The sequence below is a fragment of the Hippoglossus stenolepis genome, chromosome 11 (assembly GCF_022539355.2).
Source record: "Hippoglossus stenolepis isolate QCI-W04-F060 chromosome 11, HSTE1.2, whole genome shotgun sequence".
Classification (NCBI taxonomy): Eukaryota; Metazoa; Chordata; class Actinopteri; order Pleuronectiformes; family Pleuronectidae; genus Hippoglossus; species Hippoglossus stenolepis.
In genome coordinates this window covers 4,018,857-4,045,967 of record NC_061493.1, presented here as the reverse complement: position 1 = coordinate 4,045,967, position 27,111 = coordinate 4,018,857, and the positions used below count along the sequence as shown (strand labels likewise).

General features: G+C 41.6%; 1 protein-coding gene across 1 annotated transcript in view; it reads left to right on the top strand.

Annotated features, from left to right (window-relative positions):
* The window catches only part of brinp2 (bone morphogenetic protein/retinoic acid inducible neural-specific 2), a 222,190-nt gene that overhangs the window by 81,477 nt on the left and 113,602 nt on the right, over window positions 1–27,111 (top strand). Inside the window, exon 2 of the mRNA XM_035170797.2 lies at window positions 7,464–7,928. Coding sequence (XP_035026688.1) covers window positions 7,531–7,928 — 398 coding nt within the window. The 5' untranslated portion in view covers window positions 7,464–7,530. The remainder of the gene's footprint in view (window positions 1–7,463; window positions 7,929–27,111) is intronic.

The following is a 27,111-nucleotide window of genomic DNA, read 5'->3' as shown; positions in this document are numbered from 1 at the left end:
CATTTCACAATAGAATAAGCAAATGTTGAGCAAATATTACGCTCTGCAGATATAACTATGTAGCTGTTCATGAAAGCTGGAAATACTGTCAACTGCAGCCAAGAGCAAGGGTGTGTCAGAGCAGTAAGATGTTAAAATAAAACTGCCATACTTATATTAAGTTATATTACATTAAAAGACACAGGCACACACACACAGAGGCGAATCACGTTTATCTGTGTTCTGCCTGAACAGGTCAACATGTATAAGACCAGCCACTGGTCTGTTAATAGGTCCCCTCAGACACCTTGTCGCTATTTTTATATATATATTTATATAATCATAGAAAAGAAAAAAAAGTTCTATAATTTGACGGTGTAGATCTACAGACTAGCATCTCTTAAGATGTACCAACCTGAGATTTACGGTATCCTGTAGAGGTGAGAGAGCACCAGGAGCATTTTAAACTAGTCCTTGTAAGAGTTGGTCAGTGTTTTGTTAGTATCTCCGTACCCAGGCACATGACAACAAGTCCTGTGTGTGACTTGAGACCCAGTCAGGCTCCCAATATCTCCACTGACAGTTGATGGCAATAATGTGCACATTTTTATGCAGTAAAATGAAATAAAAACAGTGAAGAACATTGCTAGGAAGTAAACAAGGATGTTACTTCACATATAAAATACCATGCGTTTAAATGTTTTATGAGGAAAGAAGATCATGGAGCAGGTTTATTCGGCAGGTTTATTATGACGCACACAGTGGGGGTTGGACAATAGAACTGAATGTAAACATATCTTAAAAAGATGGGTGCGTGGAGAGCCCATACCTCAACTAACCATCTGTCTTGCCATGTAAAGAAAGTGAAAACATAACCCTGGATCCACCTGTGTAAAGAGATCTGCTCCTTGGGTCATGGCCCAACCCCTCACCTCTGCACAAAAGTAGATTTTACATAATTTTGCTGAATGACAGACAGACAAACAGATGACAATGACATCATCTCCTCCTTGACAGATGTAATAAACGTAGAAAAACTCTACAAGGTACCTTTAGCACTGTGGCTGCTGTCTGATATGAATCAGTTTTGGTGGAAACAATGAGACAGTGTTCCAAGGTGGTGCCCTATTCTGTCCAATCACAGCTGATATTTACATTTTAATGATTCCAGTGGCTCAAATTGAAAATGATTCCCACATTGCCCAGTGTTTTTTGTGAGCATATGTTCCGTAGACCCATGTTATGTTTATCTCCTTTGTGAATGAAACTTCTGTTCCATTCTCTGAAGAGATCTCGTCTCTAATGCCAACCCTGTGTGCACACAGTATATACATTTAGAAATTGAAATACCTAAAAAGTTATGTAGAAAAGACAAAAGAACTTTCTCGTGTGTGTTTTTAATGAGCCACTGGTTGGACCAGCTCATATAGAGCCCTCTTTTCTCTCGTCCTTTCCACCACATCAAACCTTTGAGCAAAGTTCTGGCATCCACTTTCTGCCCCCAGCCAGCAGCCTTTGCTTTTCACACCCAAACCCTAGAACACATCTAAATGTGGATCTGAGTCTCTGCCATTCCCCCCCTGTCTCTTTGGTCTCTCCCTCTGGATCCACCTGTCTCTCCTCCTGTCGCTCCCTCTTAACATCCCTGTTTGTCTCTCTTTGACTGGCGTCCCGTACCGTTAGCATCAATCCTCCACTTCAAACTTTCGTCCACCTCTCAGTTCTCTCCTCTTTGCTACCCCCCCCCCCATCCCCCCTCAATCCAAGCCTAACCTATGTCTGGTGGACCTGAATCGCAAGAGGTGGTGGTGGTGGTGGGGGGGGGGCTGAGAGCAGGTGTGCGTCTGGCTCGCTATTGCTGCTGACTCGCATAAGCGCTGAGAGTTGAGTGGTGAGCTGCTGGTGCTGAGGAGTGCAGCTGGCCTCTAATGCTGATGGACCTCCACCTGCTCTAATGTTTGCCAATGGCCCGGCCAGGTGCGCACACACACACACACACACACACACACACACACACACACACACACGCACAGATTTGTAGATCCGCAGCTACAAGCCGACATGAGGTTCATAGAGTCACACCCAATAAGGATTCCCAGCTGCAGTAATTGCAGTGCACAGATATTGAGCTGATGAATTTTGGAGCAGGTTTATGATCTGTATGCTGCCGGAAAATGAAAATAAAGTTGTATTTTCTAGGACAGCAGCTTACCCTCATAATTCTCTGCCTTTCCAACTTGAGCACAAATTACTTTGGGAAGTCAGGAGGTCGCCTTTGGCCCGGCCACTCTGCGGCTGGGTGGGAAGTTTAAGGGAGGCAGCTCTACAGGGAATGAGCTGCACATTTTCAAGAGCCATTTCCCCTGCTCGCTCCCCGTCTGTCCCTCCTTGTTTCCCACCGCTCTCAGCCTTCCTGATGTTTCTCATTTCCCTCTTGTCTTCCCCCTTTTTTTTCTGCAAACACAGTTAAACAACTTGCGCCTTACTCACGAAGCCTAGTGAAGGCGATGGGAGAAAAAAAAATCCAATAAACATAAGCCCCGGGTCCCCCCTTGACTCTACTGTCGTCTCCAAGATGTTATTTAAGTGCGACACATGGTCGATTTCTTCCATTCCACCTGGAAGACCTCAGCTCCCCTCCTCCTCTTCCTCCCCATCTCCAATATGGATTTGAAATGTCCGTGCCATTTTGCCTTACCTCCATCTCCCCCGAGCTGGGGAGGGAGAAGGGTAAATACACAAAGGCTGTGTGAATAATGCAAGGCGAACATTAAATGTCAAGGCTAAAAATTCACAATTTCTGTCTTTTGTCTCGCTGGCATTCGCTGGCATGTTTTATGCATTTTATAATTAGTCGGGGGGTCTCAGAGGAGAGGAGGCCTGGCAGCTATAGGGATTCCTTATTTCTGCGAGAGGTGCGTTTCAAGAAGTTACAGAACTTCATCTGAAAGGCAAATCTCACTCTGCCTTGGAACGGTAAAGGAATTCATGGTTAGATCGTTATCAGCCCGAACATGTATGTGGCATGTTTAGGTGTGTACATGCATATATAACTATTTATTTATGTATATGGTATGCACTCAAGGTCTTTGCTATCATTTTCAAACCAAGTGGCTAAATAATGACGAAGCAGAGGTAGAAGGTTGTTACATTAACACAAACCGTGTTCGGCTAACAGGTCAGGGTGTCTGATTCGGCATCCATCCAAACCTTTTAGGGTCGAAGGGGGAGCAGGAGCCAATTCCAGCTCACATAGGGTGAGAGGTAGGGTACATCCCGGGCAGCTCGCCAGTCCATCCTGCAAATGTAGGGTTGCCATTTAACTTGACCAGCGTGTCTTCAGAGCGAGATGTACACACAGTGCACCACACCGAGAAAGACATGCGAGGCACGGGGAGAACATGCAAGCTCCACAAAGAAAAGCCATGCCAGCCGGCAAGGTTTCACGCCGTCTTGCTGTGAGAGGACAGTGCTACACTGCACCACCGCGCCTGTGAAAGATGGATAGATGGATGGATGGATAGATAGATCTGTAGAAACGTAGATGGGTAGATAGATAGATAGATAGATAGATAGATAGATAGATAGATAGATAGATAGTAGATAGATAGATGGATAGAGGGAAATTTAGGCATCTAGTAGCACACAAAACAGTATAAATTACTCAAGCTATACAAAGTTGTGCATTCGACTAACATACCCTGTAAATCATGGTACAGCATCTGTAAGTGTATTTAAAAAAAAGTACAAAACAGTGCAACTTAAAAAACAAAACCAGGGATATAACAAATATAAAATCAAATAAAGATAAACATAGTCAGTAATGGTGACAGTCTGGCAGCCTAGTAGTATAAGACAAACAGAAAGTAACATTTTAATTTAGCTTTTATCTCTTAAATTGTAGCAGATTAGAAGATCTTTATATTAATACGTTTTTGGAAAGTAGGTCATTTGGAGGTAAAAATGAGTTGATAATTACATTTTCCTAAAGATTGCATGGCCTTAAGTATTATGTCCAAACCTGGTATTTCAATTAAATTATAGCTTTAAACAGGCTTTTTCAGTTACCTAAGAACACTTTTACAAACAGTACACTATGATATGTGATTTCGCAGCATTTCGGACAAGAAATGTTGTTCCTGTTTTATTCTTGTTAGCACTTTCTTGGCCTTGGATGTTTGGTCTCCTGCCAGGACATAATAAAAAGTGAAAAAAGTAATTTTTTGTAATTTTCATCAGCCCTATACAGTACATGCAACAGCCACTGCATACCCTCACATTCATCTAAGGTTCCTTCCTGCACTGAGTTGCATGAATACATTCGTTTGACGGATGACTTTTACTAATTGCCTTCTTAAACTGCAGCGTTCTCCTGGTGCAGCGAGTGAAAATGAAGAAAGCAGTGCTCTGAGTATTGTATTTTCATGTCTGAGCCCGCATTTATCCACCTGAAATTAATTCTCTAATTTGAGTGGAAGATAAACAGGGAATACTTAGCTTCCCAGCCCACTTAAAGCACCTTCTCCACTGCTCTACATATCCACTCTGAAATGCTGATTTTTCCCTGAAGGCTCCACCCAGCAGTCCTGCTAGTCATTAACAGGGAAGTGAAGAGTGTGCCTTGACTTTTTTGTTTTTTAGGGCACTGCAAAGTCTGTTTCAAAGTGTCACCTTAGAATTTTTTTTTACTGCAGTGTGCGTGTTCGCCTGCTCCGTCTAAATAAAGGCAATGTTCTGTGGAGTTGGCTGTGAGACGCGGCTCCTCACACTCGAGCTGCGGTGTGATTCGCTAACACCGCTGCTCTGTGTGGAGGCAGGCGATGACACGTTTCTTAAATCGCAGTATCGAGAAAACAAACGCACAAATTTTGCACATTCTCCACTCAGAGCTGCCTGCAGGTGACTTTCAGTCATTCAGAAACTTTTAATGAGCTCATTTCACTTTTGTCCGTTGAGAGTGTGAAGCTGAGATGTGTTGTCTCAGGGTCAGTGATCATACTTTATGAAGTATGAAGATGCTCTTTTGTTTGATTCATGGACCGATAAACAAAGCTTTTCATTTCATGTGAGATTTGATGTTCGCCATTAATTCATGCACACACTTTACAAAGCCATCAAATGAACACACGGTGTGTGAGGCAAACTTCAGCAGCACTTTTATAGAAACAGCTTTGCCAGTGTATGGTACGTGTCTGGCTCAATTTATTTTATTTTGCTGTGTATAAACTATATATAGATGTAAGTTCACATGACATGACATGACTCCTGATCTGGAGTCTTAGGCTACATCCATATGCTACTGCGTTTTCATTTGAAAACGGCGTTTTGAACCTGAGATAATCTCTGTTCACATGAACGTTTTGGCTCTATATCAGTTTGAATCCTCATCCATACTAACTTGCCTGAAAACACATGTCAAATGACCACTCATGTACACTGGGCATGCGTGTGTCGGTGTAAACATGAAGGCAAGTGTGTCATGGTCAGGTCCTCCTGGGACTTGGGAATTGTCGCAGATTGTTTCTATAATAGCTCGTCTCTTACACATGTAAGCAGGTGCATCATTGTAAAATGCAGAATTTAACTGCACAGCAGTTTTTAGCAAAGACGACAGGATCAGCAACACTGATGTCCAGCTTGCATTCTATACTGGTAGCCAAGGCTGGTTGGTAGCCAAGGCGGATGTTTTGTCATTTGATAGGAGCCTGATGAATCAGGAAAGGTTATGTTATAACAAAAAAGACTCAATCAGCAAGCAGTTGTGAGTGTGTGCGTCGTGGTTTCCAAACATCTCAATTTCTGCCGTCCAGACTAAAAAAATACCTAAACCAGGGCCAGCAGCGTTCCACATTTTTTCCATTTTAGCAACTCTAAAACTCCAGGGATGTGGAGGCCAGGCGTATCTGTAGCCGGGTTAATGCTTTTTTTAAACAAAAACATATTAATGTAGATGTAACCTTACAGTAATTTTGAGTTCTTACTACATGACTGATTGGTGGCGTGTTGTCACACACAGTCTTTCTCCAGGAGGAAGAGGAGGGGCTGAAATGCTTCTGTGACTGGCTGCAGTTGCCGTGGTTTTGGTGATTTGGTGATGTCCTTGGTCTTTTTTCAATCAATGGTCCCGTCCTTTTTGTTTCTTTTTCCCTTCTGTTTTCCAGTCGTTTCTACGAAGTATGTGTGGGAACAGATACTCAACTGCTGCACTGGCTGCATGACAGCTTTCATTGACAGATGAATACGTACTTATTGATTGTTTCCGTCCCTCTTTTAAAATCATTTGAAGCATCTATTGATGGATTGAAATTAAATTTGTAAATTTGATTTCATGATTCATCTTTTGATCTAATCTAATAATTAATTACTTTACTTAATTTTATCTTTGTATTTATACATTAAAAATAATTTGTGAACAAGTTTATTAATGCCTGTTTATTATTTTACACTTATTTATTACCAATAGAAGGCTTTATCATCATATTATTTTATTTTATTATTAATTGTTCGACAGCCACTCACAGCTAAATGCTGGTGTTGGTGGTGCTGTGTGAAAGAAGGAGTAGATATGTGGGGCACTTAGTGCAGAACGTAGATGTCGACACAACTCATCACGTAACAGTAGTTTGCTGGAAATTTGTGATAATTTATTAAAGGACCTTTTATTAAGAATCCAAAGCATGTAAGCGTATCATATTAAGAATTGATTCAGACACGGGGAACAGCAATTTCTTTGGTTTATTGTGCTTTAGTGGTGCTCATTACCAAACAGATTTATTTTGCAATAAATATAAATTACCTCCATGTGTCCCTCAGAGGAACTGGGGAGTAATGCCAACCGTGATTTGTAGGCTTGACTAACAAAGACGCTTACGGAGATACTGTTGAACTGCATCAGAATTGTTTCCTGATCTGAGACATCTGCCACATAAAAGTGCAAATTGTTCCCGGGATATCAACCAAAAGCACTGAGCTGATCAGTGGGATAAATATTTTATGGAATTAAAAGAGAAAAAAAAGCAATTCTCTCTGAGTACTGCATTTAATTATTATTCATGGTTTTATAACAACATGTGTCCAGGATGTGCAGAGGAAACCGTCCATGAGTCCGAACCGACAAGGAGTCATACTGCTACGATTAAATTAAACTAGATAAATATTATTCTGAACTGAAAACACAATGTTTAGACGGCAGAGTCTTACAATCATAACAAACTATAATTAAGACAGAAATAATTCTTTATTCAAGAATGGCACATAGCCCAGTAGGCCCCTAAAAGTCAATCCAGCTGCACCAGACACATAGATATGAGTTCCCTAAATATAGACAGATCCGTGATTTTCTGTGGTTTTTGGGTAATCTTGTGTGTATAGGGATGAAAGAATGACCTTCTTGGTGGAGGTTAAAATTCTAAACTAAGTGTTTTAATCTCTGTTATCATTGTTCTTGTAATTAACGGCAAATGTTTCTGTGTTTGGTTTTTCAGGCCAGTGGGAGGTGACTGTCAGAAGAAATGCCGGTCCCAGGTGCCCTAGTACATCACCACCGGGACCATGGCAACTCCTTGGCCAATGAGAAGAGAGAGGTGCTCCCATGGCTCTGCCTGCCTTGCTAGATGGTCAGCGTCCTCCTTGATGCTCCTATGGTTGCCTTGGGTGTTGCTATGGCAGCCATGGCCCACCCGAGCTGAACAAGTGGGCGGCGGGGGACACAGCGGGAAGCCAATCCATAGTTCGCTAACGTCTGCCTCATCCTCGTCCTCCTCCTCGTCCTCCTCCTCTTCCTCCTCGTCCCCCTCCAGCACCTCATCGTGGGGCTTCAGCACGAGGCAGAGTGGGGGGCAGCTGGACTGGCTGCTGTCAGAGAAGGGACCTTTCCACAGATGTCCGGAGTACACAGAGTTCAGAGAGCGGTTCCAGCAGGGATTTTCTACCAGATACAAGATTTACAGGTAAGAAAGTTCTGCACCCTCATGTATGAGCGCTGTGAAAACAAATATTTTGGCTCCAAAACTAAAGAAAAAGGGACAAAAGGAAAACAGCTTGTACTGAATTACGGTTGAACTAACCTAGAACATGATATGAGGTGAATTACTTTTTTTCTACCTTTAAAAATATTATTCATTACCACTTATGTAATAATTCACGGCTAATAAGCTTTTAGTTGTCTCAAACTGGCTTGACTTAGACACAGAAGTTTCCCTGCTGCCTTAAACTCGTGAACTTAGCCTGCATCACAAGTTCAAAGTTGCATAGTACGTTTTGAAAATATAAAACCTCAAGTTTATGATATGAATCTGGTGACTAATGTGGAAAAAGGTAGATATGCCTTCTTTGTAACATGTTGACACAAGAAAAAATCTGAGCCACTTCGTACCAGAGTCAGAGTCCACACATATATATGTTTATTCATACAACACATCAGCCCTGCGTTATAACATTTTAATCTGAATCTGAAATTTTATTGAATCTGATGTTTCTGAGTCTTTAAACTTTAGATGAGGTGTTTAGCATTTGTTTCCATCAAGTTACAATTATAGCTTTGACTACAGTAAGGAACACCCTTGTCATTATTAAACCATTTGTACCAGAAAAATCAAAAGGAAATCCGTCTGAACAACACTTTGGTCTGAGTGTGGCTGATTGGACCACAATCAGCTGACTGTCAGCTGATTGCAGCTGGGCCGTGTGACTCCTGTGTCCTGCCTGAACTTACACAAAGCTTCATAGTACTGTAAAAGTACATCAAGCATATCTTGGTGAAGTCACCTTTCATTACTATCATTTGAACGGCTCCTTCCAGTTCCTTTATAACCGTGTGGACAAAATGTAAATGTAGGTTTGAGCGTTAAAAGATAAGTTGCATAAATGTCCTTTTCTTCACAGCTTCAGAATAATGTTCAGAGAGGAGTTATTTTAGTCCAGCATTTATGTGGCATTTCATCTTTTTCCAGGAAATGTAACCATTTCATGAGTAGTGAGCATACGCCCACACCCAGAGCACTGGGCAGCCATGCTGCAGTGCCTGGTGAGCAGTTTGGGGGGTTAAGTACCTTTCTCAAGTGTTTATTCACTTCTCCCCCATCCGTCATTCTCACTGCCATCCAGGGATTTGAACACGTGACCTCTTGGCAACAACTCCCACCCAGTACCAGTTCTAAATAACACTAGTCACAGATTTTCATTTTGAAAAACAAAACCCCCGACCAGGCAAACATCAACTTCAAGTACATATCACCAAATAAAAGAAACAAAATGATTCTTACATTGAACTCTCTACAGTTTGAATAATGCAGCACTGCCTCCTAAATTCATCAAATAATCTATGTGCATGAGAGCGTGTAATGAAATGCTGCTCTCTGTTACTTTTACTTAAAAACGTATTGTCAAACATAGCTCTTTGTATCAAAATTTGCTGGATGGGTGAAATTTAATTTCCATCGCTACTGCTCGCCGGACCTGTGTGACAGCAGTGTCTCCTTTCTGCTGATAACGGACTGTGTGGTGTGTGTGTGTGTGAAGCTAAAGGAGACTTTAGATTGCATTTTGTGAATCCCAACAGCTTTTAGTGTGTCCCCTCTTCTCTGACTGGCCCCGTTTGGACATTTTATTAACTAATTAATTAGAAACAAGCTGTTTTTAGAGAGATTTTTTCTGTCTTTTTTATCTCGGCTGTGAATTCATTTTCCAGTAAGCTCGCTCCGCTGCTGACATTCATGCGGACTCTGCTAATTCAACTAAATAAAACATTGTTCTGGAGGTGGATTCTTTAAAGAGCAGCTGAACAGATACAGAGGGAATGGGGAATGTATCGTGTCTGGCAGATTAAAGCAGAACTTTTAAACCTGCCTTCATGTAATCTGTGAAAAGATAAATGGAAAAAAATGGTGTTAATTTTTGAGTCACAGAACAGGGAGATGTGACAGTTGTACATTGTGACTCCGACGCATTTTGCTTCAGTCCCTTTTTGCTGATTCTTTCTCTTCTGAATCATGAGCTCAGCAGGACCAGGGGAAAATGGAATTCAGGCCTTAACTAGTTTAAGGAGCAGTAATTACAACTTGTAATATAAATAATATATAGCAAAGGTTCATTATAGTCATAGAAACACGACTGTCCGTGCAGCCAGCTCTCACCTTTCTGGGGCGGTGCAATTTAAAAGATGTGACGGGATAACGTCCTTCATGACAGCTCCTAACTCTCAACTCATAAAAAAATATTTTCAAATTTAAAAAAAGTCACCTTCTGCAGAGCTGTAGCATGTCCAGGATCCAACACAGTCCTTCCATGTCTTTTATAATCCTGAGACATCAATACATTAAACAAGACTCTGAAATTCGTTTTATCGTGAAGCTTCAAAAAGAATATTATTCATGAAGAGACAGAATTCGGCCTGTCTACTCTGGATTACATACAACGCTGTTGAACACATACATCTAAGCAGGATAATTACTGCAATAGGATGAGTAGGATGAAGAGAATAGTTTCAGCAAGGTACAGAGGGAGCCGCATCCATGTGATGACTGTAAATAATTCATTAATCATTGTTATTTATAGAATGTTAACATTAGCGCTATGTATCTTTACTAGTTGTGGTCAGTGGCCATACTTGGACCCACACAATTCCTACTCATTCTAAAAAAAATGCCGTTTAAATGTTCAGTCCATGCGTGTGTTTGTAAGTTGTTTCTATATAGATCTCTGAAGTGACTTTACAACATGATGACATTAACGTATATGAATGTGTCTATATTTTTCTCTGAATCTGCTTTCAGAACTAACAGTAAATGTGACCAAGCTACTGGATGTTACCCGCTAATAGGTACACATCAATGTCCGAGAGGTTGGTCTTGTAAGACTTTGCAAATTGATCTGACAAAATGAAGATACAGCATCATGACAACACTGCTTTATCAGCGTTTATGATGAGAGAAAGGTCAAAGTCAACGTCAACACCTTTCTGTATTAATGTCTCCAACGGTGGGGAGATGGTTGCCAGTGGAGCAGGGCAGACATGTACCACCCCTTTAAGAGCTCTCCTGTTTGGTGCAGCTGCTGTACCACGCCACGATGCTGTCCACTGCACACCTGCAGAACGTCTAAACAACACTTTGGACTGAGTGTATCTTTCGTCAGCGTCCTCAGGGAATAGAGGCTCTGGTTCACCCTTTTCACAGTGTGAGATGTTTTGTGGTCTAGTGAAGGTTGTAGGTGATGTACAGGTGGAAGCCAAAAACAGTCCTTAGTGTGAAGAACCTGACAGGTAGAGATTCGGACTGACGCAAAGGTGAACTCAGCCATCATTGTCATTTAATCTATCTAGTTTCCGTTTGAGAAATATAAAGACGAGAACTCCAAAGATGCAACTAGATCAATTCTTAGATAGTCCCACAATTCTTAGGGTTGGACACAGAAGTCCATCTTTGGACAGTGAGTGCAGAGACAGGTGGTTTGTGCCTGTGTCCAGAGGCTGTTAGATGTGTGGTATGTACATGATGCAGTGGAGTCCCTCACCAGCTCCACAGGTCATGTCTTCCCCTGTCACTATTATCATTATTGCTAATGAAAACCAAATGTGATTGATTTACACTCTATCCACCTACGGCTAAAGTTTGAATTTCCATTTTCTGAACTTGGAGATGTGTATCTTTCCCTTCCTCAGTTCATTAGCTCTTTAAAACTCAAAATATTCTTTTAGAGCATAACTTGAATGTTGTCACGTGCATTTGTTCTGTCATAAACGTAGAGTTTCCCTTATATATTATAATTATCTGAGGCTTCTTGGTCTTGGATGTTGTAGGAGGGGACTGTGACTTGGCTTCAAAAGACTTTTCAAACATTTCCATACGGCCCCTTTTGAAGTGAATCATGCCGACTCTGGCTCACTTCCTCTCTCTTCCTGGCTGTTTTTTTCCATCAATAGCAAAGTCAGCTGAAGATGTGTGACAGGCTGGTTTGCATTTATACAGCCACTCTCCGCTGGTGCCTGTTTCAGTTCTCTGCTGTTCCTCTGGTCACTTGGACAGCAGGAGGTGAGACACATCTTCATCAAAAGCTACTTTTATCAGTTCCTCATCCATCAGTTTCTTCAGCTGACTACGTCCCCGTGTGCACAGTCTCAGGTGCTTTTACTTTTACAAATACTGAATGACAAGTCTTTTCCTGTCTCCCTCCGTCTTCCGCCTTCCCTTCCTCTCACTCTCCCTCTGCCTCCACTTGAATGAAATGGAAATGACAGCATCACTTACAGATGAAAGGGAAGTGAAGTGTGAAATGACAGGTGAAGTTTCCATAAGTGGGGCAGATTGTCATATGACTCTGCTTTTAGCTGCAGGACACTTTCATTGAACCGTGATAAGGCAACATGGCAAACTCCTCCTGATGTGTGCCGCTTTCTCCGAGACAGAAATACAAACTTTTCTGACTTCTTATTTTTGGCTATTTATTTTCTTCCTCACTCTTCCTGTTGTCAACCTCCTAGGATTTTATTTTGTAAAGGTTATTTGAAAAGTCCAAAGGTCAGGACCAAACACGGAAGGTGTGAACGATGACCAAAATTACATCCGGCCTAAATAGGTAGTCTCAACTGAATGTTTTGTTGCAGTGTGAAAACCTTTTATTGGACAGTTAATTGCAGCAGCGTTAAACAATAAAAGGAGAACAAGAAGGGCAGGACGCTCACAGGATTGCTTGCAGTCTTTACATCGGACAATGCAATGTTTGAATGACGAAGACGTTCATTTTGCTGATAGTGATACGATAATGACAGTGACAGTGACAATGAAATTAACAAAGTGAACCTATTTTCTCCATTCAAAGACAAGTCCGCTAACAAACGATGTCAAGAATAGATAGAAACAGCCCACGTAGGTGATAACAACAGGACATACATATATCTACAAAAGTCTTTAGTCCGGTCCCTGCATTTCAATGTGAAACCAGGTGTGAAAATGCCCTGACGCTCTGGGAGTGTCTGCAGCATGTGACAGCTGCCTCAATGATCTGCTGCGTCTCAAACGCATCTGTTGTTGTTCCAGGGAGCGTGTCTGCTGCTGAGCTGCAACATGAGCTGCTACATGTTTGAATACCCTATTTTTTCAAAAAATATAAGAAGGACAATGTACTCAACAAAATGTCAGGACCCCACAGTATGAAGCCGTGCATTTTCTGGTCCTGCAATGAAAATGAAAACCTTGTTAAAACAAATTAATTGATTCAGACAACAGAAACCCTGGATTGCTTTTACTTTGAAACAGGTACAGGAAGTGTTGCAAATATTTATGTTTGTGACATGTTCAACCGGTAGAAACTGTGGTGAAAGGTCATTTTCACTGTCTATTTTGCTCTGAACAAAAGAGTAGTGCAGCTCAAACGCAGGCACCTGAGAGGCTTGTCTCTTGCAGGCAGTGGGGCTGCTCCCACCTGTCAACATAGACACTGAAATGAAAAGCACGTCCTGCGACATACACGCCCACGCAGCCAGTGAGGCCTGGGCGTTCGTCTCCTGGAAGGCAATCGCCAAGCTTTCCTTGCTTGTTTAGGTTGAGTAACTATTTGGAGCAACTCCCTGTTTAATCGGAGCAACTCTTTACTTTAATAATTATGTTCTCATACAATCATCTTAATTGTTTCCCCAATTGGTGCTAGCAAACCCCTGAAATCCCTGCCACGATTATGTTTGGATGTGATGTTTTTTAATGAATGAATGCTGCATTCCATTCATGTACAGTATCCAAGAGGCAGGAAGGTGAATGTCCAAAAGACTTGAAGCTTTAAATTATTTTGTGTGGTTCGGTTTTCAACAAAGTCAGTTTGGTTTCAATCAATCAAATTTGATTTGTATAGCCCATATTTACAAATCACCATTTGTCTCATTGGGTTTAACAAGGTGTGACATCCTCTGTCCTTAACCCTCAACAAGAGTAAGGAAAAACTCCCAACAAAAACCTATTAACAGGGGAAACGCGTAGAAACCTCAGAGAGAGCCACATGGGAGGGATCCCTCTCCCAGCAAAATAACTGTTTTTACAACATTGATTAGAAGAAACAGTTTGTAACACAATTGAAAGTAGATGGATTGAGGAGTTATTGTTAGAAATGGTTGTTAATTACACATCCTGCAAAGCAATTTGCTGTCGCAAATGAGATGTGTGTCAACTGTTACCGACAGACGTCTCTTGAATGACATATAGATGTTGATTCTCTTTCCTTTCAGCAGCTGTTTCCAGTTTGACGCAAAGTAATTGTCAGTTACTTAGTAACCAGTACAGCATCCTGTCCCTCCAGCTCATCCTCAATCAATTCCCTCATCACTTCAGGAAGCTCTAAAAATCAGGATGAGCCCTTATTTCAGACCCAATCCAGCCATGACTCACTCATATGTAACTGTGGTTATGTCAGAATTGAGTGCTGCCTCTCGTCTCTCCTCCGCGCCATCAGAGATTCATTGCCTCCGTGTTTGGATAGTGTGTGCCTCCAAAGTGCGTGCCTAAATTCCTGAGATTGTTTTTTTTTTCCCTTGTTGATTTGATTGCTGCATCCCCTGCTACCCACAACAACAAAGCACTCTAGTATTTCAGCCAAGGCATCCCACTACGTGCTCCTCAAGACCACTGGCACACTTCCTCTCAGTCTGTATGAAAACAATGACAGTGGCAGAGAAACAAGGCCGGCGGGGGCCTGACAACATGAGCTCCAAGGCAACAGCGCCAAACCCGAGTGAAATGTTGCCTTTTTCCACGACCAGATAAAAACGACAAAATAACACTACTCTTAGCTGAGGGTCTTGAGCATTTTCTATGTGATTGTCTATGTGAAGTTAATTGTTTACACAAAAAACAGCCGATATGAAATATTGATCCTTTGCTGTGCAGTGATGAAAATGCTAATGAATGTAATTCTGAGTGGAGTCATGTGGAACATCGTTCCATAAGCCTGATCAGTGATGGTGGAGATAATGTGCATGACAGGACAGTGGGTAGATGAATGAAGAGACTGACAGCCCTGATCAAACTCGTAGTTCTGTAATCAGATCATAATTATAATTACATGCGCTGGCACCTAGTTATTTTTACATGCGTCATGGAACAGGAAGCCGGCAGTTAGTAAACACTAAAGAGAAAACAGCTCTCCTCCTGTGTTTCTTACTGTACTCCGTTGACATTTACTAATGCTAATACTCTATCTGATTATCATTTAGGATGCCGGCGGGCTTCTCTCTGCATTAACTCTCCACAGAGCCAGAGCAAAATTGGCTGCTCTCATTAGCTTTTAATAAGGGGTAATGGAGATGGGAATCCATGTTGGCTACATTTTCCTGGGCTAACCCTAATCCGTTAAATCCTTTAATCTCATCATCGCACTAGTTACATCAGCTGCTACAGCCTAAAACAAGCTCGAAAACTATCAATGGATGAGGTCGTGATAGCTGCACTTTCCTGAGTGTTGGGTATTCTCTCTGGTGGCGGCTGTTGTCTGAGGAGAAATCCCACTGTGCTTCCACATGAGAGGCTGTTTGGAGTCAGTCGATTTTTGGCAATCACATATACAAATTAACTCAAATTAACTATCATGTACTTTATACACAACATGTTTTTTTTTTTCATGTGGGTTTCTAGATAATGCCCTCATCTCCTCCATGAAGGATACTGTAATGGTAGTTAAAGTGATGCTGCACACTTAGTTGAGTTTTTTAAAGCTGTAAAAAAAAATATCCAATGACTCAAATGACCCTCACCCTGATGTAATACATTAATGTTGAACACGATTAAGGTTGAACACGATTCATAACGCCACCTAGTGCTTCAAACTTTCTCAAACTTTGCAGGGCCAATGCTTATTTGGAATCAGCCACTTGGGACGTCATGACATTTGTATATAATTGAAAAATCCTATATTCTAAGGTTGGTGGTCCCTGCGACTAGTGACTGCTCAAAATAAAGCTCCACAAACCTTAAACCAACGCATTGTCTTATATTCAGGGACGTCCCCCATCATCTTCAGCCCCTCGGCCACTGCCCTCTACAGACAGGGTCTAGTTTTCTCGGCACCGGTTGCCTGTGCCGGTGGTTCAAACGCCTCGGGACGTTTGAACCAAAGTGTGTGTGCTGCAACTGGAGTAGTAGCTCAAAGCTAGGCAGTCTAAATAACTTAGCTTTTGCAAGGTAATTTGTGTGTTGCAGGTCTGTGGTGGGTGGGGTGGTAGTGGGTGGGTGTGGTTAGGCCTTACCGCTGCCTCCGAGCACTGCGTTCTAAAGGTATTTTATTTAAATTTCCATGGAAAGACACTTCAGCCAAACTTATGCTTTAACAGAGCCTTCTCCCATTAACTATAAGTGTTTAGGTGCCAACATTCATTAGTTGTTATAGTTAGATTTTACTACAGATTTCCACATGTACCATCAGAGGTGTGGACTCTTGTCAGATTCAACTCATGAATCAGATCCTCGAGAATGGACACAAAAAAAACAGACCTGAAACTCAGCTTGGAGCGCTCCAGCTCACATAGAGATGGTGTTGACTTGCATGGTACGCTATGGCTAAGCCCTGAATCCAGATACAGATACACACAACTCTTACACTTACTCAACAGTTAGATCAGAAAAACAAACAAACTCAGCCCAGCTTTGCTACTTAATCTGCTTCTCGAGTACAAAGATCCATTAGGAAAACACTTTGGCAGGGAGAACAAACGTTGGACTGTTTAAACACTTAAATGTAATGATATAGCTGAATATTAATTTTCTTCTGTGTTCGGTACAGTAATATACAGTTAGGCTACCACCACCTTCTCATTGATCTCTGCTTCTTTGTTGCCATCTGCCGTACTGGACCAGTCGAGCTGGCACAGGCTCATATTGCTGTAATAGTCTCATGTGAGGCGTAACAAGAAGCAGCTGAATAAACTCAAAATATCTCAATGTGTCCCCCTCGTATTGGCACCACAAATATTAGACCTAATTTAATTTCTTATAATAGTGGAAGAGACTGGCTAAAGGTCTTTCCAGCTCTAATGATATGTGATTACAGTTATTGATCGCAGGAAACAGGACCAGCCTCCATTGTGTGATGCCTTAATTGGCAGCTCAACCGATTAGATGGTGTATTGGATGAATGCAGATCAAGAGGAAACAGATTCTGCATGTGAATATGCAGAATCTTTTTGCGAAGGGGACACGATTTTGAGGCCTAGCGCCTTCTAGTTTCTGTTTCTAGTTTGACCAATCATGTTTGAGCAGGCCTAGGTTGCTCGCAGGTTAACAGTCCGCGTGGCGAGCAAAAGAGGTGGAACACATTGACAGAAATGCGTTGGATATCCATCCATCATCTTTACCGCTTATCCATTTAAGGGTCACGGGGGCAGCCAATCTCAGCTGACATTAGGGAAGAGGCGAGGTATACCCTGGACAGGTCGCCAGCCCATCACAGGGCCAACATACAGAGACAATCAATCTTCTGTGTCTCTTGGTGTGCAGTTCAACCTGGTGCGTGTCATATTTCTCAGGGTACTCCAGCTTCCTCCCATAGTCCAAGACATGCACGTTGAGGTTAGGTCAATTGGAGACTCTAAATTCCCTATGAGACAAATTGTGATTTGTGAATATGGGCTATACAAATAAAATTTGATTGATTGATTGATAAATTGACTGTAGGTGTAAGTGTGAGTGCATCAGCTTTTTGATCTATCTGTATTCATATGCAGATAGAAGTTAATAGAGATTAGACATCTGGACCTGAAACACTTACAAAGATAATCGCTGTTCGTGTTTCTTGTAGAGAAACCTTCGACTTGTGTGATAAAATAAACTAGTGAATGTTGGCTGTTGCCCCCTAGAGGCAAATTTCCCTGTCAGACCAATTGGCTCCAAATTTGTTTTGTTTGAGGAAAGACAATACAAAAATAGAGGCCCCATCCCATTTCACCCCTTGGCCCTACTCCTTCCCCTTCGTTTTGCACGTTCACGTGTAGGAGTGCTGTCCCAATACCGCCCTTCACTTCAAACCTAGGGGAATGGAAATTTCTCTGAATGCCTTGCGAATCACCGGAAAGCTCGGACAGAAACCCACAAATGTATCAATTTCTCCATTATTAAGGATTTAGGAATAATGATTGTAATATCTTAGTTTAATATAATTTCAATGTATTATGGTAATTGTTTTCACAACAACCTGAAAAAGAAAGATAGCGAGCGTGCTTGTGTTAGCATGCTAGCGCTCTTATTCTGGGATAATATAGGTTTGTCACTTTAGTAACTGCAAACAATAGCATTGGTTTATTTAAGATCTTAGCAATGTTTATACAATGACATCCCCGGCAAAAAATGTTGTCTCGTCTGTTTACATCGACGACTACCGATGACGTGTCAGATTTTCGCGTAGTGGAAGATTTCAACCACTACCCCATGTGACTCCATTTCAAGGGGAAAGATAACCCTCGAAAACAAGGGGTAGGCTGCGGGGTGAAATGGGATTGGGCCTTTTATTTAAGTAATATTCAATGTTAAAAAATGTCTTAATTTCCTTATGTTCAATCATGATTTAGTAGTCTTGCAGAGTCTGAATTAAGCTTTAGGGCTGGTGGGGCACCACATGTGACGCCATTGACTTTTCTTCTGTGGTCCAAAACATCACAGAGTGCTTAGCGTGGACAGAGCAGTGGGGCAGAAACAAGCCTGTGGCTCCGTGATGGAAACAGTCAGGGGGCAACACTTGCCTGTTGTACACACTGTGTGGTGCCTGTGTGTGTGTGTGTGTGTGTGTGTGCACGGCCCACCACTGGCCCAAATGAATCCTGTGTAACACAAATGTGAGTCACACCGCCTCGCCATACAAACACACAGGGTCTTTGCAGTCTGTTTGACGTGTTAACCTCTCTGTTTCATGAAGGGCTGAAACAAAAGAAGCACCGAATGCCGCCTACATTACCACTGGTCTTAAACACAAAGTGGGTTCACACAGAGACAGAGAGGCAGGGACGCAGAGGGAAAGATGAAGAGGGCACAGAGGAAAAACCCAAACAGTGTGACACAGAGAGAGACATGCATACATTCAAGTGAAAGAACAAAGCTAACAGGGTGGACAGTATCTTTGAAAGTATAATACTGCATTTCATTCACATGCTGGCTGCCAGGGCACAGCAGACAACAAACGGCTCACTTATACAACACATACACAGTGATGATTAGTTTGTGTTTTTTCTTACGGGGTGAAGGGTTTCAGACCAGAACCAATAACCTGTCTCTGTCTGCCAATATTTTCTGATTCCAATCATTTCCATTAAAGATGTTTAAAAAAGACATGTCATAAATACATAGTTTTATAGTTTTTTAGTTATGCTTTCTCAGAATTCAATTTATGAAGGAACATGTCAAAAATTTGGACAATTATTGTTTTATTATTATTACATTCATTACAATTATTATTGAGGTCTGTAGCAAAACAGAAATAAGCTTTATCAGCCTTATGATTTGCCATTACATATAATGACAAGTCATGCTTCAGCATAATAAAGTGAAACTACAATAATATTACTTCTGCTTCGTGCTATGTTACCGGTTAACTTCACTGATGAACATGAATTAAATAGACAATGAACTAAAATCTTCAGTATTTCTAAATTGAACATTTTATTATTTTTGTGTCAGAAAATAATGAGCATTAACAATAAGTTTAAACTTTTTATTACTAGTTCCGCTCTGTCTGATTGCTGACGATTTACAGTCCTCTGTGCAGTACTTTAAAGATGACAAGAACTCCAACTACCAACCTCCCTGATAATCAGCTTTTGAATGTGAGGTAGTAATCTACTGCACTCCCAGAGAAAGCCATACTGATGGACGTATTTCCTGTTTAAAGAGGAGCCTGCATGTGAAATAAAGTGTCTGCAAATTAGCAGGTGAATATACAGAGACCTTGTCCTCAGAAAGTGAATACGCAAAAAAAGTATACTAGCGAGCTTTCACTTTAACCTCCAATATGAGCTATTTGCCATCAAAGAGAGGTTTGGCTATTAAAAATGCAATGCAGAGCAAAATCTGCCAAAACAAAACAAAAATGACAGGGAGAAAGTGTGTGTGGTTGTGTGTGTGTGTGTGTGTGTGTGTGTGTGTGTGTGTGTGTGTGTGTGTGTGTGTGTGTGTGAGACTGTGTTCCTTTCCATTTTGCCTCAACTCAATTTAAAATCATAAAATAACCAACAGCAAAAGCCTTCACTAAATTGCCTTGAGCTTTCCCACCTCTAGTTCACATAGAACTCCAAATTGACAGGAGTGCACGACGTAAATCTATTTTTCATTGAAATGTCACCCCCTGGAGCCTCGAAGTGAAAGACGAGCGCCTGCTTTGACTGTCAGTTCTCACTGGGAGCGTAGATGTGGGTAAGTAGGGCCCATTACTCTAACTCCCATAACTCAGTAGGCTGTTATAATGTGCTCAATATCGTCATGGTTACAGTAATAAAAAGGTGCTTTCGGTTAAAATGGCTACTCACTAAATTAACAAAAACAATGAACAGAGAAACAAATGAGGTCTCCTGTGTATTAGTTTTGTGTTTTATGTATGTTTTACATATGACGCTATGACTGTCACCTGACTTTTCTGCTGTCATACTGACTGTGGTCACTAGAGGCCGCCTATCTATATTTCATGGGCTGTAATCCTAGACTGTAAATGAAGATGGATGACAGCTCCCTACTTCCTCCCAATAACCAAAAAATTAAGCCAAAATATTCCCGATCTTGAGCCTAAGATGGACTCAGACTCTGCGATAAGTGATCAGGGGATGTCGCTGCAGTAGCGATGTCCCACCAATACCCTCATTTAACTAATCGCAAATCAATCTCAGCTGTCCTTCATGAAGTTTCAGCCCATTTTTACGTAATTCAAATCCAACTTTCAGGAAACCTAAAATGACAGAAACCATCTTTCAGAAATCGAAGTGTATTTTAACTGTTTAGTTGGGTCCATTTCCCATCCTCTAACATGGAGGGGGCGGAGTTTCTGACTTATAGGCAGCCACTTGGGGCGATTAAGATGCTTTGGCTTCACTTTTGGGGAGCTGCCATGTCAGTAATCTTTATACAGTCAGTTGTTGTAATGGCCGTTTGGTCGTTCATTTTTCAATAGAAGGCAGTGTCACTGAGGGCCACCTACTGGCCAACTGGTAGCTGCTTTTCACCGCGTCTGAAGCATAGCTATGGAGAAAATGACAACTGATGATAGCTTTTTGTAGTATACAAATTTTGTAGGCATCAAAATATCCCAAACTTCTCAAACCACTTCTCATGTTTCTTTTCAGTTTGTTCCAAGAATTGTATTCTTGTATTCACATCAAAGCTAAATACATCACTCCTGTCTCAATAATTGCTTTGCTGCAAGTATCATATATATATATATGATTTATTAAAAAAGATTACTTGGCAATGAAACTAACAAATGATAAATTATAACACAAGTACAAGTTGTGTATGCTCACTTACACTACCTTCCTTTCCTAGTTTTGATGCATTAGATTCCCTGTAGGATCTAGTGTGAAATGTGGATTCTTACTTTACCAAGTCCCTTTGAGAAAAATCATGGCACGTGCACACACGCACGCACGCACGCACACGCACACACAGCACATTTACACCGCACATTTACACCCTTAGCCTCCTGCTGTGAGTGTGTGAGTGTTTGTGTGCCTGAGTGAGCGAGGGAGAGGTAGAGATGAGGAGTAGGAGAACTTGCGGCTACGCAGAGACAATAAAACATCAAAAAGAGCTTTTCCGTCAAAGAAGATTACGTTAGATGCAACACTGATGGGATGGAAATCCGGGCAACATTTCCCTCTTTTTTCATCATCAAAAGATTATGTTTTCTGAATAAAACACTCCACAACTCTCGCTCCCCCCGCCTGCGTCCCCCACCCCACACACACACACACTTATCCAGCGCATAAGTGCTTGTGTGCTGGTGCCACTCGCTCTCTGCATCTTTTTCTAACAAACACATGGAGTGTGAGAGCTGATGAGTTCAGGGGATCAGGCGTTCTGATGTGAGTTGGGATTTGATTAGCAAGTAGCTGAGGTTCATGTTGAGTCAGGATTTCTGCTGTTGTGATTTAATTTACTCTCGGGGGGGACCCATGAAAACATCTGGAAATTGGACTCCTGCTAATGCTCGTCGTCTTTTCCTATTTATGTTTGTGCAAGAAGAAGATGCTGTTCCCAGAGGTTCAACACTGAGGATCTCACATGACATAGATTTATCTCAGGACCTGTATTATCAACCTCTTCAGAATTGGAAATCCAACTGGTCCAAGAAATTCTGATCCATATTCTTTTATAATAAAAGCATTTAATAATATTTCTTAACTTGTAATAACCTGTCTCTGAGCTACAGAGGTCTTCCAACTTGTTTGCCAGGAGTTGCCAGGCGATGGCATTCAGCCAGAGATATTCTGTGAGTGGAGTCAGGAGAGGAGAGATGTTTTGGAAACGCTTGACGACAACAAGTTTATCAAAAAAGATGATTTTCTAAAAAGATTGTGTGGGGTACACGGGAGGACACGTGCTGTCCCTGCTGAAAGTGATGTCCACACAAGGTTGGACTCTATTATAATTAGGGAAATGCATCTAACAGAATCAACAACTTCAGCTGACAGGAATCAGACTTTGATCTCAATTAAACACATCATAATGACCACTTGCACAATGAACGTTACACTACATTCACACTTTAACTACTACTGGGAGTTGAGTCGTCACATTAGACCCGGTCAGAAACAGAATGTGGGTGTCTCCACCATATTGTTTTTAAAACTCTCCATTTCTACCTCTCTAGAATAAAAAACAAAAACTGTTTTCTAAAAAAGTGTTTACACAAGTCTCCATTTTGAAATGCTCGAAAATAGAGAAACCAAACATATAAGTGTGGATGTTATGTGATTGTTGTTAACATCATCGGTTATGTCTGTTGATGCTTTTTGTTGGTGTGTGGAAAATGCCCTGCGATTATTGCTGCAAACCAATTTCCCTAAGAGGAAATATAAATAATCTATCAATCAGTTGTTTGAGCACGGCTGTACCTGCCCTGGCTGGATGACAATGGCCTCATGAGGGTCAGTTTCCAACAAGTTGTACGTCCCTTGATCGTTTAAGATACACGGAACTTGATTGTTACATTAGCCACTGCTTCTTCTCTAATTATCAGTGAGAATGTAGATTGATGCAGTCCATAGAGGAGAACCAGTAAGATCAGCTAACATTATTACTGACACAGAGAGAGTGTTACTGAATGCAAAGTGCGTCTAATTAATAGTAAGTCAAACAGACTTCGTTATCTGAACGAGATAGGTTTTGGACAGTGGAGGCTGGTGGATCAGGAGCTGGGCTACAGTGTCTGCAGGCTGGTGGATATGCCTGTGCATTAAAACTGTATTTATTCAGTGCTCCATCCATTTGTCCCTCTTTCACTTTGCTTGTGTTTTTGTTGTTGTGGAAACAATTGTTTTTTTTTTAAATTTAGTATACATCATGAAGAATTGGTCAATAAATATTATTTATAATTTTTCTGGTTTGAACTCCCAGAGCAACTTTGTTTGGCCGCATCAGGTTCTGAACAAAAGTTCTAATATGTCAAAACCTGGAGAACAGACAGTGGTAAAAATACAGCCTGGTTGCATCTAATTAGGTTAATAAAGAACCTGCTGATTGGCACCATGCTGTGACTGTAAGGGTTTGGAAAGGTTGCTTAAACCAGAGGAAAGCTCCCCCAGGATTTTTAAATTGAGGGAAGTAGCTAAATATATGGTGGACGGAAGTGCGGCGGGCCTAATGAGTGTTGCTGATTTACCTTTTTGCTAAGATTCATTTATCTGTATAAATGTGAAACTCTCTCCAGTTGGAGTACAGTATTTTGGAATCCGACAGCAATGCTACAATCCATCAGTAATTTATGCATTAACACCAGTGACATGCAATGAGGCTTTGGTAAATACCATTACCAGGCCTGTCCGCTGATACAAATAACTGGGCTTCCTGAGGTGCTGAGATGATCCGTCACAGAAGTTCCACTGCAGAGGAAAGTCAAGATGAAGAGTACAGGCCCCAGAGTGCTTGTACATTGCACAGTTCAATGTTCGACCATAAAGCCTCATAAAAGACAGAGGGGATCAGAGAAGCAAGCTCAGCTTTGATAGCAGGCTTTTCACCTCAGCTTTAACTGAAGCCATTTGTAACAGTGGACAACATTTTTACCCTAAGATTGGGTCAGACGTTATGTAGTATGATAGAGATGGGCGCCAAGATACGGATCTTAAATTGTTATCAATATCTGATAATAATCTGAACCCTATTACCAATAATCAATAAGTATGTTTATTAGCACTTTGTTTGACATGTCTGACACATCTCTGATGAATAGAAAAACGTGACAAGCCAACCTCCATTCAAAAGCCCCTTTCCTGTTATATTGCCATTAAGAATTTAGATTTTCATCCATTAAGACCAGGTACAACATTTGTGTGCTTCTCCCTTTACAGCCAGATGAGAAGTGTGCGTCATTGTTTGAAAACATGTGACTGATAAATCAAGCATAAATTGTGGTTCCCTGAAATACTTGCAGAAAAGGCAAAATGCATTAAGATAAATGTAGGGTTTTTTTTGTGTTAGTGCTCTTAGCCTGCAAAGAAGCACTTCAGGCAATGGCTGATAATCTAAGCCAGGGGAGAGATATTGAAGCAGCACAGAGTTTTATTGACTAAAACAACAATGAACAACATTCAGACCCACGTGATGTTGCTGCTGACCCGCTCACTAGGCTCAGTCGGAGAAATGTTTGAGGAGGAGGAGGAGGAAGGGGAGGTCTTGGTGAGTTTGTCAGCTGTATTGTTTTTTAAAAAATCGTCATAAAGTTTAGGGAAGTTCGTAAAGTTTTTCTTTTTTCTTACATGTGTGCATCTGCTTCAGAGGCTGAGAAATTTAAGCTTTTGTAAACCTTGGCAATTCTGTGAGCTCTTCAGAAAACCCTCGGGCTTTAGGTGGTCTGTTTCAAACAATGCTTTGCTTTGAGAGCGTGGTGTTCTTTGGCACCTTAGGTCTTAATGGGTGAAATTGTATGCTGGTTTTCTGGAATCGGAAGCATGACGTAACTCAACCGCATCTTTGCCCTGTCCCATAGACAACAATCTGGCTTTGTGACGACCCCTACTACCGACATGAAAGGACAACAGCAATGCCCTTCCACCCCACCTTTGTACTTTTTATACAGAACAGCAAGGTGGAAAGAAGGTGAAAAAATCCCTGGCTGTGTAAATGGGGTTGTAGTCCATAAAAACCTAATGATAGCCATTCCAATTGTATGACCCGGTTTGATCAAAGGCTAGTGAAATATGAGGTAGCTGAAGGAATCTGACCAGCTTCAACTAACATTTGAGGACAGTAAAAGTTAATTTACTCTTAGAGCGGGACTTCAGGTTCCTCCTCATCACTGCTCTACGAGCCGAGTCGGAGCTTTTACAGTTTTCTGAGTAAGCCGCAGTTGATCTCGTTCCAGGAACAGTCAAGATCGACTCTTATTTCCGCTGCTTCTTCTTTTTTGAGTAAGTTGCCGCTTTCAATGTGGCCGCCTGTCAGCCAAATTTTCTTCTGTCTGCAATCAAGCATCGTTTTCCTCATTGTCTGAACTCCCTTTTTGTGGAAAACCTACCGGGCATGTGGGAGTCGAATGAGTCAGCCATAGTCCTTTAACAAACTATTTCAAATTGTATATTGACAGCTCTTTGCTCCCTGCTGCGTCTTGAGGGAGGGTGACTCATGTGCCCGCAAATGGCAAAATATATCAAGGCAAGATTCCAGTGATTCCATCAGTTTTTACACCATGTTACCAGTTTTTGGCAAATGTGCCAAGAAAAAAACAAACGATGATAATTATCTATACCATAATTAATAAAGCATGTATCACAACTTTGGGTCAGGAACTCATCTATGCGCTATAATTATCTTTTATCTGAAGCTACTCGGAAAACAAGCGCAGAGTTTGCCTTCACTATCCAGAAACGGAATTCTCTTACCATTTCCCTTTCTAAAATGGCTTTAACGTGTTGCTAAAATCAGGCATTCGATGCAGCATGTTTGTTTTGTTCAGACTTATCCTTTGGCCCCATGATCAACTGACAAATCTCCGGGTGCAGGAAATAGGCAGCAACAGTCAAACGGCTTACTTGGCAAATGGTTGCAGAACAGCACACAGAGAGTTCCCCAAAAGCAACAACAAGGAGGCCACGGAAGAGCTGAGTAAGAGCAAATAATACCTGGGCAAAACAGAGAGAGGGAGATGAGGAGCTACGGAGGGGAGGGGGGGAAACATGGGAGAGTAAGATGAAATGGGATGGTTTAAAGAAAGAAGTATGAGGGCAGTGCTGTTTCTGGAAAAGGGGTAGAGAAACGGAAAGTGTGTATATCTGTGTGTATTCCCGTTTGTTTTCCCTACAGTGTGAAAGCGGAAGACAAATCGACCAAATGGATAAGAGCAGACGGTAGCCAGGTTGTGCTAAGAACCAGTTAGTTCTACCACATTGTGCAGTTTGGCAGTAGGCCTAATGTTTAGCACACTGGGAACTGGCAAACTGAGGGAAACAAGCATACTACCACACTGTCAGATTTTTTGAGGGCTTCTAGGATGGTGCAAGGTGCATTCTGGCACAGTTTGGTCGACTGTAGTCTCGTACAGCCACACCTCGCTCCACAGTGCTGCGTCAGTGCTGGAAAAGGATCTGGCTGCACCCGTTATCTGAGGGGGGAGAAACCTAAAGTGGCATATTTCTTTAGCCCATCAAAATCATCATAGGTGGCTTTAGGCCCATGATGCACTGGTTAACTGGCCCAGGAAAAGAAATCCCTGCTCATCGTTGCTTTTTGTCTTTTATCGTATTTTCTGCAACAGATAATCTACTTCCTGTCTACACCATCACATCTTGTCCACACACATGCCCAATGTGTTTAACAGATGATAATGTGCCATTGTTGTGTTCACAGTTTGTCCCACAGCCGCAACGTGTCTTGAGTGTCTGAATAGTCTCAAATAGTCTGAATCATAAATAAATGAACATAACTAATTACAAAAGTTGCAAAAAAACTGAAAATAACTCTTGTAGGA